At 39.0% G+C, this 12,500-nt stretch overlaps 1 protein-coding gene across 14 annotated transcripts in view; it reads right to left on the reverse strand.

Moving 5' to 3' along the window:
- Window positions 1–12,500, reverse strand: part of MAST2 (microtubule associated serine/threonine kinase 2) — a 208,642-nt gene that overhangs the window by 75,179 nt on the left and 120,963 nt on the right. The window contains exon 1 of one of the 14 annotated variants that reach the window (XM_047725742.1): window positions 11,195–11,265. The exons of the other annotated variants lie outside the window; for them this stretch is intronic. Coding sequence (XP_047581698.1) covers window positions 11,195–11,250 — 56 coding nt within the window. The 5' untranslated portion in view covers window positions 11,251–11,265. Of the gene's footprint in view, window positions 1–11,194; window positions 11,266–12,500 lie in introns of those variants that run through there. 14 annotated transcript variants of the gene reach the window in all.

Here is a 12,500-nt window from a genome sequence, read left to right on the forward strand (position 1 = left end):
ACACATCCACAATTATACAATATAATAGTAGGGAATTTTTATACACCCCCCCCCTTACTGAAATGGACAGATCATCTAAGCAAAAGATCAACAAGGAAATAAGGGCTTTACTAAATAAGTCTTTTTTCTCTTGTGTCTTTTATATTTTTATTCATTTTAAATATACTTATTTCATAATCTTTATCCATAATGTTACTTTCTGAAGTTCTTAGGCTTATTCTTTCTTTCTTTCTTTTTTTTTTTTTAAGATTTTATTTATTTATTTGGCAGACAGAGATCACAAGTAGACAGAGAGGCAGGCAGAGAGAGAGAGAGGAGGAAGCAGGCTCCCTGGTAAGCAGAGAGCCCGATGCTGGGCTCGATCCCAGGACCCTGGGATCATGACCTGAGCCGAAGGCAGAGGCTTTAACCCACTGAGCCACCCAGGTGCCCCATTTCTTTTTTTTCTATTGAATCTCATTTGTGGTAGATTGTTTCCTTGTATGATCTATAATTTTGTACTGTGAAATCACCTTCAGTACGGCTTTATTTATGGGAACATTGCACTACCTGATTTCAGAGTGTGTCATTTAAATGAAATTTTGAGTTTCTTTCTGACAGATTTGTCAAGGTTATCACCAGCTCAGAATCAGTTCCTAGACCACATATACATTTATAAACTCCAGGCCCCAAATTCAGTTAAATAAAAGCCTACAGTTTATTTTCAAGGAGAACTTTTTATTATTAAGAGCCCTATTTATTTATTTATTTATTTTTTAAAGATTTTATTTATTTATTTGACAGACAGAGATCACAAGCAGGCAGAGAGGCAGGCAGAGAGAGAGGAGGAAGCAGGCTCCTTGCTGAGCAGGGAGCCCGATGCGGGGCTCGATCCCAGGACCCTGAGATCATGACCTGAGCCGAAGGCAGCGGCTTAACCCACTGAGCCACCCAGGCGCCCCTAAGAGCCCTGTTTAAAACCAAGATGAGACTAAAGAACTTTTCATCTCTCCATGCCAGTGGTAAACTGTTTTCCTAGTCCGCTGAGGATAAAGTCCTCCGAGGGTCCTAATTATATATGGAATATCAATTCTGTATTACCTTAGAGTTTCCCCTACCCAAAACAAGTTCAAGGCCTATTCTCTTTCCCCTAAAGGATATCAAGACTAATACACTTCCTCTTTAGCCCACTTTTTTTTAGAAGTTCCACACTGGTTCCCACTGTTCAGGTACTGTTTTCTTAGATTTGGGTCTCTTGGCATTTTCCTTATAGTCTACTGAATTTAGCTACACATTTAAAGCAATAATCGTGGGGCGCCTGGGTGGCTCAGTGGGTTAAAGCCTCTGCCTTCAGCTCAGGTCATGATCTCAGGGTCCTGGGATCAAGCCTCGCATCGGGTTCTCTACTCAGCGGGGAGCCTGCTTCCTCCTCTCTCTCTGCCTGCTTGTGATCTCTGTCAAATAAATAAATAAAATCTTTAAAAAAAAGGCAATAATCGTAATAGCTAATATTTATTAAGTGCTAACTGGGCACCATTTAAGGCATTACATGTAGCATCTCAAACCCTATGGAGCAGGTACTATTAGTATTCCCCTTATACAGGCAAGGAACTACGAGGCAGAGAGAGGCTCAGTAGTTAATCTTAAATCACAATAAGGTACCAACATTTTTTGAAAATCGAATGTAATTTACATCACGTTGCTCTAGGACTTTCTCAATGTGAAATTGCTTCTTGGTATTTTGGCTAAGATCATGTGTAGGACTTTCTTAATGCGGATCTCTACTCTAAAGATGATTCAGAGGCATGTGTCCACAAAAACAAGGATATGATTCAGCTTGTAGCAGTTTTTAACAGGCAAACTTAAAACAGCAACATCATCCTGCAACAATAACAGCTTAGAGTGAAAAGAAATAAACATAGGTCTAAAGCTCAAATGTCAATGTCCAAGGTAACTCCACATGGATTTAAAAGATCCAGAATGCTTGGAATGAATCAACAGTTAGAAAGTAAAAAAAACCTGAGGAGAGGGGGAAAAACTGGCCAAATGTAAACCAGTGCAACACCCTCCCCTGTCAACTGTATGACATGGTGGGAAGGTTCCCTAACATGGCGACAGCAACATGTCCCCACTCCCCTTCAGTAAATGTACCCACTATCTAGAGACCAGATAATTCTGTCACTGGTGACTGTAGTTGATGTTCACATTCCCAGCATTCTTCTTCTTCTTCTTTTTTTTTTTTTAGGTTTATTTATTTGAGAAAGAGAGAGAGAGCAAGCACAAGCAAGAGAGAGAGGGAGAAGCAGACTTCCCACTGAGCAGGGAGCCCAACGTGGGGCTCAATCCTAGGACCTTGGGATCACGACCTGAGCCGAAGGCAGATGCTTAACTGACTGAGCCACCCAGGCGCCCCACATTCCCAGGGTTCTAAGTGAATAAACCTGGCCATAGAGATGGGAAAGAAATTCAAAAGCCCAAGAGTGGTCACTGCTTCAGAATTCATGTATTCTAAGCATGTCTGTATGTTCAGGGCCCAGAACTGATACACAGTTATTATTACTTGGATAAATAATGAATGGGAGAGAATGGTCCTGTCAAACATTTTTAAAGCTGTACATCACTTGGTAGTCAAAGGAAAATGGCCAGTGAGACTAATGATTTTTTTTTAAAGATTTTATTCATTTACTTGGAGAGAGAGAGAAAGCACAAGCAGGGAAGCAGAAGGCAGAGGGAGAAGCAGACTCCCCACTAAGCAAGGAGCCTGATGTGGAACTTGATCCTAGGACCCCGGGATCATGACCTGAGCTGAAGGCAGATGCCCAACTGACTAAGCCATGCAGGCATCCTGAGACTAAAGATTTTTTCCTTGAATGAAGTATACTTCCACTAAAGAGGTCCTCCACAAATACAGGCCCTGGTAAAATGAAATAGTATAAAGCTATTCCTGATTACATAGTATCTAGGAAGTTGTGGTAAATTTGGTTTGTCTTTAGTAATTCCCATGGTTTCCACATTTCTTTGGAAATTCCAAATTATGAGCTTACTCCCATGTTACATTTCCAGACCAGCTTCTTTGAAAGCTATTGGTTAAAGCGAGACACAAAAATGTCCTGAAGGGCTGGCCCAGTCAGAAGGGCATGCCACTCTTGATCTCAGGGTCATGAGTTTGAATCCCACTTTGGGTGTAGAGATTATCTAAATAAATAAATAAATAAATAAATAAATAAATAAATGTAAAAAGGTCTTATAATGACTCTGTATGTTATTCCAACACCCAGATTAAACCCTGCATTAGTGACAGCCCTTCTTTTCTGCCTCCTTCCTCAATAAATAGCCCAGCTGTCTGGCCTGTGCCCAAATTTCCATAATAGAGAAGATTAAAACAAAATTCTGTTTCTAGAAAGCAGCAATACATACAGAGGCTACTTGAAGGACCAGGCCCCCACTTTCAATAGCCAAAATTCTATCACAGTGGTTATTAGTAACAGGTAATCACAAGGTTCTACACCAGGCACACTAAGGACTAAAAAATGTGCATATATAATCAATCCTTGGCCTTCAGAGGCCCAAGAAAGAAGAAACTTAGGTCAGAGAAGAGAACTCAAGCAACATAAGCTGACACAGTTTCCCTTTAAGAATTTGGGTGTCAAATGGCCAAAAGACACAGGAAAAAGTGCTCAACATCACTCAGTATCAGGGAAATACAAATCAGAACCACAGTGAGATATCACCTCATACCAGTCAGAATGGCTAAAAATAACAAGTCAGGAAAGGACAAATGTTGGTAAGGATGCAGAGAAAGGGGAACCCTCCTACACTGTTGGTGGGAATGCAAGCTGGTGCAGCCAGTCTGGAAAACAGCATGGAGGTTCCTCAAAAAGTTGAAAATAGAGCTACAATCCTACAGCCCAGCAATTGCTCTTCTGGGTATTTACCCTAAAGGTACAAATGTAGTGATCTGAAGGGGTACATGCACCTGAATGTTTATAGCAGCAATGTCCACAATAGCCAAACTACGGAAAGAACCTAGATGTCCATCAACAGATGAATAGATAAAGAAGATGTGGTGTATATATACAACGGAATACTATGCAGCCATCAAAACCCCCCAAATCTTGCCATTTGCAACAACATGGATGGAAAAAGAGGGTATTATGCTGAGCAAAATGAGTCAGGCAGAGAAAGACAATTATCATATGATCTCTCTGATATGAGGAATCTGAGAGGTAGGGCAAGAAGTCATGGGGGGTAGGGAGGGAAAAAATGAAACAAGATGGGATCAAGAGGGAGACAAACCATAAGAAACTTAATCTCAGGAAACAAACTGAGGGTTACTCAGGGGGTCAGGGAAGAGGGATATGGTGGGTTATGGACATTGGGGAGGATTTGTGCTATGGTGAGTGCTGTGAATTGTGTAAGACGTGATTCACAGACCTGTATCCCTGAAGCAAATAATACATTATATGTTAATTAAAAAAAAAAAGAATCTAGGTATCTATGCTCCACAAAAATGAAAGATTAAACTAAGAAGAAGGCAGAAGGTCTAGGGAACTCAGAACCAACAACGGAGAGAGGTACTGGGAATACCATGACAACAACTATGCCAGAGTACTGGAGAGTAATCAATCTAGAGTGGAACAGAAGATGAGAGGGTTCTAGGAATAATGCTGGGGTGATTAGATCATCTGATGTAACATACTGAGAAGCACTTTGCAGCTTAGATAGAAATTTCTGTTATGGATAAAAGAATTCTTATGCTAAGAAAGTAGTCAACAAAATCAATGATGGGAAGATGAATTTCTTTGGGTCAAAATTCAACTACTAGGGATGTCTGGTTGGCTCAGTCAGTTAAGCATCCAACTCTTAATTTTGGTTCAGGTTATGATCTCACAGTTTTTAGATGAGCTCCATGCTGGGCATGAAGCTTGCTTAAGATTCTCTCCTTCTCTCCCTACCCGGCTCATGCCCGCTCTCTCAAAAAGAAGGAAAGAAAGAAGGGAGGAAGGAAGGAAGGAAGGAACTCTTAAGAAAGACGTCCAAATACAGAACACTTTACCTTATCAGAAATACAAATGAGTAACATTTTAAAAATAAAAATGAAACAAAACTAGCAATAATAAGAATAAATACAGAAGAGAATTTAATTAGCTATTTTATAAGTTAAGATTATAGATATTGAAAGGATAAGTGGATAAAGAAAATGTGGTATAATAGATTATTATTCATCCATAAAGAAGAATGAAATCTTGCCATGTGCAACAACATGGATGCACCTCAAGGGCATTATACTTAGTGAAATAAGCCAGAAAGAAATAGATAAATACCGGGGCGCCTGGGTGGCTCAGTGAGTTAAAGCCTCTGCCTTTGGCTCAGGTCATGATCTCAGGGTCCTGGGATCGAGTCCCGCATTGGGCTCTCTGCTCAGCAGGGAGCCTGCTTCCCCCACTCTCTCTGACTGCCTCTCTGCCTACGTGTAACCTCTGTCTGTCAAATAAATAAATAACCTTTAAAAATAAATAAATAAATAAATAAATACCATATGATCTCACCTATATGTGGAATCTAAAACAAACTTAGCTTATGGATCTAGAGAACAGACTGCAGTTGCCTGAGGTGAGGGATGGGGGAACAGCAAAATAGGTGGAGGGAGTAAAAAGATACAAATTTCCAGTTATAAAATGAATGTCATAGGAATTTAATGTACAGCATGGTGATCTGGTTAATAATACTGTATTGCATATTTGAAAATAGCTAAAAGAGGGGATCTTGAAAGTTTGCAACACAGGGGAGCCTGGATAGCTCAGTCAGTTGAGAGCATCCAACTCGATTTCGGCTCAGGTCATGATTTCAGGTTGTGAGATAGAGCCCTGTTTTGGGCTCCACACTCAGTGTAGAGTTTACTTGAGATTCTCTCTCTCTCTCTCTCTGCTCCTGCCCCTATTTGATCTCTCTCCCTTGCTCTATATTAATTCATTAATTAAATTTAAAAAAAGTTCTCATCACAAGGAAAAAAATTTGTAGCTGTGTATGGTGATGGGTGTTAACTGGACATACTGTAGTGATCACTCACAATATATATAAATATCAAATCATTATGTTGTAAGAAACTAACATAATGTCAATTATACCTCAATTTTAAAAATTGTTAAAACTCAACAGATGAGGTAAACTCTGAGGTAAAATAATCAAAAAGAGAATTAGTGAAAGACAGTACTAAGGAACCTACTCAAAGACACACTGAATGCATGGTTATAGGAGTTATTTCCTGAATAAGCTCCCTTATTTGGGACCATAATGCAGAGGCCCAAGGACAGAGTTATAGTTAGAGGAAAAAAACTGCAGTATAATGAGTTTCTTTATGAACCACAGACACTTCCATATAGTCTAGTTCACTGCCTTGATCCTTCCTCTACGTGAACTTCTTATAAACATTTAGACTAGGAAGAATCTACCTCTTTAAAAATAATTAGTAATCCAAATAGGACCAGAACAAAATCCATGCAAAGATACCATAAAAAATTAATGTCCAGAAAATATAAAGAACTCCTACAACTCAACAACAAACACCAGATTTTAAAATGACCAGAGGACTTGAAAAGATATTTCTCCTAAGATATACGTATGGTCAACAACATATAAAAAGCTGCTCCACATCACTAATCATTAGGGAAACAAATCAAAACCACAATAAGCTACCACTACACACCCACTAACTGGCTATAATCAACAGGGCAGAATATCTAGTGTTGGAAAAGAAGTAGAAAAACAATCCATCAAATATTGCTGGTAGCAATATAAAACGATACACAACAGTTTGGAGATTTTTAAACAGTATAAACTTACCATACAACATAATTTCATTCCCAGGATCTGCCCAAGAAAAATGGAAACATACGTCCACACAATGACATGTATGCAAACATTCACAGCAACATTTATACCTAACAGTCCCAAACTGGAACCAATCCAAATGTCCACCAACTGGTGAATGGATTAACGAAATATGGTCTATGCATACATAGTCAGCAATAAAAAGGAATAAACCTCAAAAACATTACACTAAAAGAAGCCAGAAACAACAACAAAAAACTCTACAAAGTATATGATTCCATTTATATGAAATGTTCAGAAACAGCACATTTATACAGCCAAAATCAGAGCAGTGGTTGCCTAAGATAAGAGGTTGTCTGGGAGAAAATAGGGCAATGGTGTAATGGGCACAAGGAAACTCTTTGGGTTATGAAAATATTTTAAATTTAGATAAAAACCACCGGATAACTTAGAATTGAATTTTATAGTATGTAAATTATATCTCAGTACACCTAATCTTAAAAAACTACACAGGCATCTAAGGCTGCATCTAATGTATATAGTGGACTTAAAAATCCTCCCTCCTCCTCTTCCTTCCCAAATAATTCAGTCTAGAAGCCGTTAGATGATAACGACGATGGTCAAGTGGTTGGGGGAAGGCACCCACGCATGCCTGGTACGTGTATACATTCCCTGGAACAATGAACCCAAATATCAGCAACCGTGCCTATCACTCATAGTGTGGCTTTTAAATCCCATTACCCACTAAAAGGAATCTGTGTTCCTTGAAGAAATGGCTAATACAAGGGCCAGAAAGTTACGAGGTTCTGAAAGAATGGTGGGGACGTGTCCAAAAAAAAAAAAAAAAAAAAAAAAAAAAAGACAGCAGGAAGAGACTCTCCTTGACCTTATATGGTACAATTTGAACATCAAAATATATAATGTTATTAATACATTATAACCCATTAAATAGGGGCACAAACTGTGGCTCAGGTGATTAAGAATCCCACTCTTGATTTCGGCTCAGGTCATGATCTTGCAGTCATGGGATTGAGCCCTCCATCCATCTCTGCGCTCAGTATAAAGTCTGCTTTAGATTCTTTCTCCCTCCCCCTCTGCCCTTCCCCACTTGTGCTCTCTCTCTCTAATAAATAAATATTTTTTTCAAAATGGACTATAACCCATTAAACAAAATAAGAACCCCCTAAATCCATGCTGATACAAGAGAAAAAATGAACAGGGAGAAGAGAAACCATTCCATTAATAATGCAATGCCAACTGATGAGTGCAGAAAGAATGATGGAATTTGAAAAATAACATTTGACAACAAGCAGAGTAACAATTCAACCAAGAAACATCAATGGAAGCTAAAAATAATGGGTTAGAATTTGATGAGAAACGGGGTTGTTCCATAATTTCATTAAAAGTCACATAAATTTTCCTCAAAATACTTACTAATTAGAGAGGCTTTAAAAAAAGTAACTTTACAGCAGACACATCTAGCACATCAAGTGATCAAGGTTAATACCAGGGAGATGGGATAAAATGAAAGCCTATATCAACGATAGGATGCAACAAGAACAACACACCACCCTTTTTCAGGAACAGCAAAAGGAACATCCTGCTAAACATGCTGAAAGGGACCAGAATTTGCCACCCCAAAATATGCTATTTTGGTAAAAGCATTATTTTAAGCCAAAGACAAATGAAAATCAACAGATCCAGAAAGAGTTCTCTGCCCTCTCATTATCTGCCTGAAACCAGACAGATATCCCTTTGAGGAATGTGTCCCTCTGTACCTGGGAGAGAAGAGCTACAATGTGTCTGCATAAACAAACTTTACTTTCCATTAGTTCCTCCACATAGTTTCTGTATGCCCCATAAATTATCATCCCTTGAAGTCCAAACCCGCTTTTCTTTGTAAAAAGGAACGTAAGCTTCTGAATCTAACCAGTTCTTTGAGCTATGTTTCCTTTTCTATGAACTCCTAAGCATGCAAATATTAATAAAAATTTATGCCTTTTCTCCTGCTAGTCTTTCTTTTGTTAGTTTAATTCACAGGCCCCCCAGGCACTGAACTAAGAGGGTAGAGGAAAAGTTTTTCCTCCCTAACAATGAATAACCTGAAACTAATCCTGAGGAAATATCAGACAAACCCAAACTGCAACACATTCTATCAAAGAACCAACCTGTAACATTCAGAAGTATCAAAGTCATAAAAGTTGAGAAAAGACTACAGAATTGTTCTGAATTTTAGGAGACTAAAAGAAATAAAATTTTAACACATGATTCTTGGTTGGATCCCTTTGTTATAAAAGACATTCCTGGGATGTATGGAGTAATATGAATTAATCTGTAGATTAGGTGATGGTATTTATCGATGTTAATTTCCTGATTTTAAGGACTTATAGCTACAAAAATGTCTCTGTAGGAAGTACATGCTGAAGGATTCTGGGGGGATGGGATATATGGGGAATAGATTCTCAAATGGACTAGGGAAGGGGTTGGCAAACTCTGTAAAGGGCCAGATAATAAATATTTTAGGCTTTGCAGGACATATGTGATCTCTGTTGCACAGTCCTTAGGTTGTTTTGTTTTAAACATCCCTTCAAAAATGTAAGATTCATTCTTAGCATAAGGGCTGTACAAACACAGGCTGCAGCTTGCATTTGGCCCATGGGCTCTAGTTTGCTGACTACTGGTTTGGGGGTGGGGAACTCTCTGAACTATTCTTGCAATTTTGAATTTTTTTTTAAAAAGATTTTATTTGAAAGAGAGAGAGAAGGCAGAGAGAACAGAGAGAGAGGGAGAGAGAGAGAGAGAGAGCACGACTGGGGGTGAGTGGTAGAGGAAGTGGGAGAAGCAGGCTTCCTGCTGAGTAAGGAGCCAGATGCAGGGCTTGATCCCAGGACCCTGGAATCATGACCTGAGCTGAAGGCAGATGATTAACTGACTGAGCCACCCAGGCGTCCCTAGCAGATATTTTTAAAAATAATTTCAGGGCACCTGGGTGGCTCAGTCGGTTAAGTGTCTGCTTTCGACTCAGGTTTTGATCTCAGGATCCTGGGATAGAGGCCCACATCGGAGTCCTTGCTTCTGCCTCTCCACCACTTGTTCTCTCACTCTCTCTCTCAAATAAATAAATAACATCTTTTTAAAAAGTATCTGCTAAACTCCAGAGCAATCTCAGAATGGCTGTCATAGAGGTGAATAAGGCTGAAAGCTGGAAGCTTACTGGATAAAAAGCATTATCATCTCTCACTCTGGCATTGCCGGGAATTTTCCTACTGCCAATTTAGGCCCATTCCTCTACTCACAGGATCTAGTACACTGTTGAATGAAATAATGGATGAATCCACCTCATTTCCTAGGACAGGAAAACGGATTCCCTCCACATAAGGTTGGAAAACACAGTCTTCATCCTTAAGGATCATTTTAATATGATTTTTTACTTTTTATTTATTTTACTTTCTTTTAAATAGTCCCCATGCTGTGAGCCCAACACAGGGCTTGAACTCCCCACCCTGAGATCAAGACCTAAGCTGAGATCAAGAGTCAGATACTTAACCAACTGAGCTACCCAGTCGCTCCTTCATGTTTGTTTGTTTGTTTTTAAGTCAGCTACTCTGAGATATAATTTCTCACCCATCATACTGGAAAAATTAAAAAGCTTGAATGGCAAGGCTGTGAGCAAATACAGTGGTTCCCCTGCTTTTTAATTTTTCAATTTCTTTTTATTTCCACAGTCGGGAAGACATACTGTCAGAAGGTCAGTAGTAACCTAATGCTATGTCAGAGTGTCTGTATTATTCACCTCACTTCATCTCATCATGCAGGCATTTTGTTATCTTACATCATCACAAGAAGGGTAAATATAGGACAGAAAGATATTTGCAGAAAAAGAAAGACCACAGTCATGTACTTTCATTACAGTATACTGTTATAATTTTTCTATTTTACAATTTTTTGTTGTTGTTAATTTCTTACTGTGACTAATTTACAAATGAAACTTTATCATAGGTATGTACGTATAAGAAAAAACATAGTATATATAGGGCTTGGTACTATCCACAGTTTCAGGCAGCTACTGGGTCCCCCACAAATAAGAGGGGACTACTGTAGACACTGTCTTACACCACTGGTGGAAATACAAAATGATATAACCACTATGTTGGGAAACTGAACAATAGCTTATAAAACCACATATGCATTTTTTCTTTGACTCGGCATCCCCAATTCTAGGAATTTATCCTGAAGGTACACCATGAAAATTAACTCTTCTATATTAGGTAACTGTTTCTCTCATTGAAAATTATTTGTATCTTTGACTCTTCCACTAGTGTGCTAGTTGTTCAAAAGACTAACTCCAAACCTCCTATCTACCAAGACGGGGGAAGGGACTGACCCTCCAAGGCAATCAGGACTGGCACTGGTTCCTCCTTTGGTAGCATCTGGGGGCATGAGAGAGAAGCAGCTGCAAGAGCCCCTCCTAAAAAAAAAAAAAAAAAAAAAAAAAAAAGCCATGGACAAATAACATGTATCTTTGCGGTTGCCTGGGCTGCTGGGTTCTTGATATCTGGATCCCTTCTCACCTCTTGGAGCACTTGCATAACAAGAGTCTATATAAAAGCTACCCCAGGATGCCTACTAGGAGCCAAGAGAGGAAGCCAAGGTTTTCCTCAGTGCTGCAATCAGTTAGCAGCTACTTAAGCAACAAGCTCCAAAGACCTTCGCACACACAAAAAATCTCCTGCTGCACTACTTTGAGTATACAATCTTCACTACAAAACAATAGTTACCAGGTTTGAAACAAGACCAAGGAACTGGTGACATTTGAAGCATCAGGTTGAATAGCCTGGAAAGAGTCTAGCTAAACTCTCTCAAGAGTAAGGCTAACAAATAGATAATGAGGGGAAAATTCCTTTAGTGTGGGTATTGAAGCTAATACATGGAAAGGGAATGGGAATCACTTTTGCAAACTCCTAATACAATAATGGCAACAATGATCAATAGTCAATACTGTCAAAACATGGTAGGGATCTAACATTATCTGCCTCCTGACAATTGTGCACTGCACCAACTAGTAAGCATTCTTCCCCAGTCCCCCAAATCAAACCAGAATCAGATCAAGGTACCAGTTTACAGGAAATACAGAGGTCATAAAAACATGTTAAATAATATATCAGGAATGCAAAGAGCAAAATCCAGAATGTAGGAAAAGTCTAGAGGACAAACTTAGTTTCTTCAACAAATGAAATGCCAAAAGAAAAAGAAAAACGGTGGAAAAACTTAAATTAAAAGAAACTTAGAAGCAGAGTGACCAGACATCCCAATTTGTCCATGACAATCAGGTCTCTGCCTATTGTCCCAGTATAATTATTAACAGAATCTCCCAGTTAAGGTAATAAATGGTAAGATCACCGTACTTAAAACACATATTAATCAAATGAACTGTGTTCGGCATAGTTTGGATATTGATTTAAAAAAGAAGAAGAAGAAGAAGAAGAACAGAGGCGACTGGGTGCGTCAGTTGGTTAAGTATCTGCCTTTGGCTCAGTTAGGTCATGATCTCAGGGTCCTGGGATGGAGCCCTATGTCCAGCTCTCTGCTCAGAGGGGAGTCTGCTTCTCCCTGTCTCTCTCCCTCTGTGCTTCCTCTCTCTCTCTCAAATAAATAAAATCTTTAAAAAAAAAATTTTTTTTTAAGTTATA

This window comes from Lutra lutra, chromosome 4 (genome assembly GCF_902655055.1).
Source record: "Lutra lutra chromosome 4, mLutLut1.2, whole genome shotgun sequence".
NCBI lineage: Eukaryota > Metazoa > Chordata > Mammalia > Carnivora > Mustelidae > Lutra > Lutra lutra.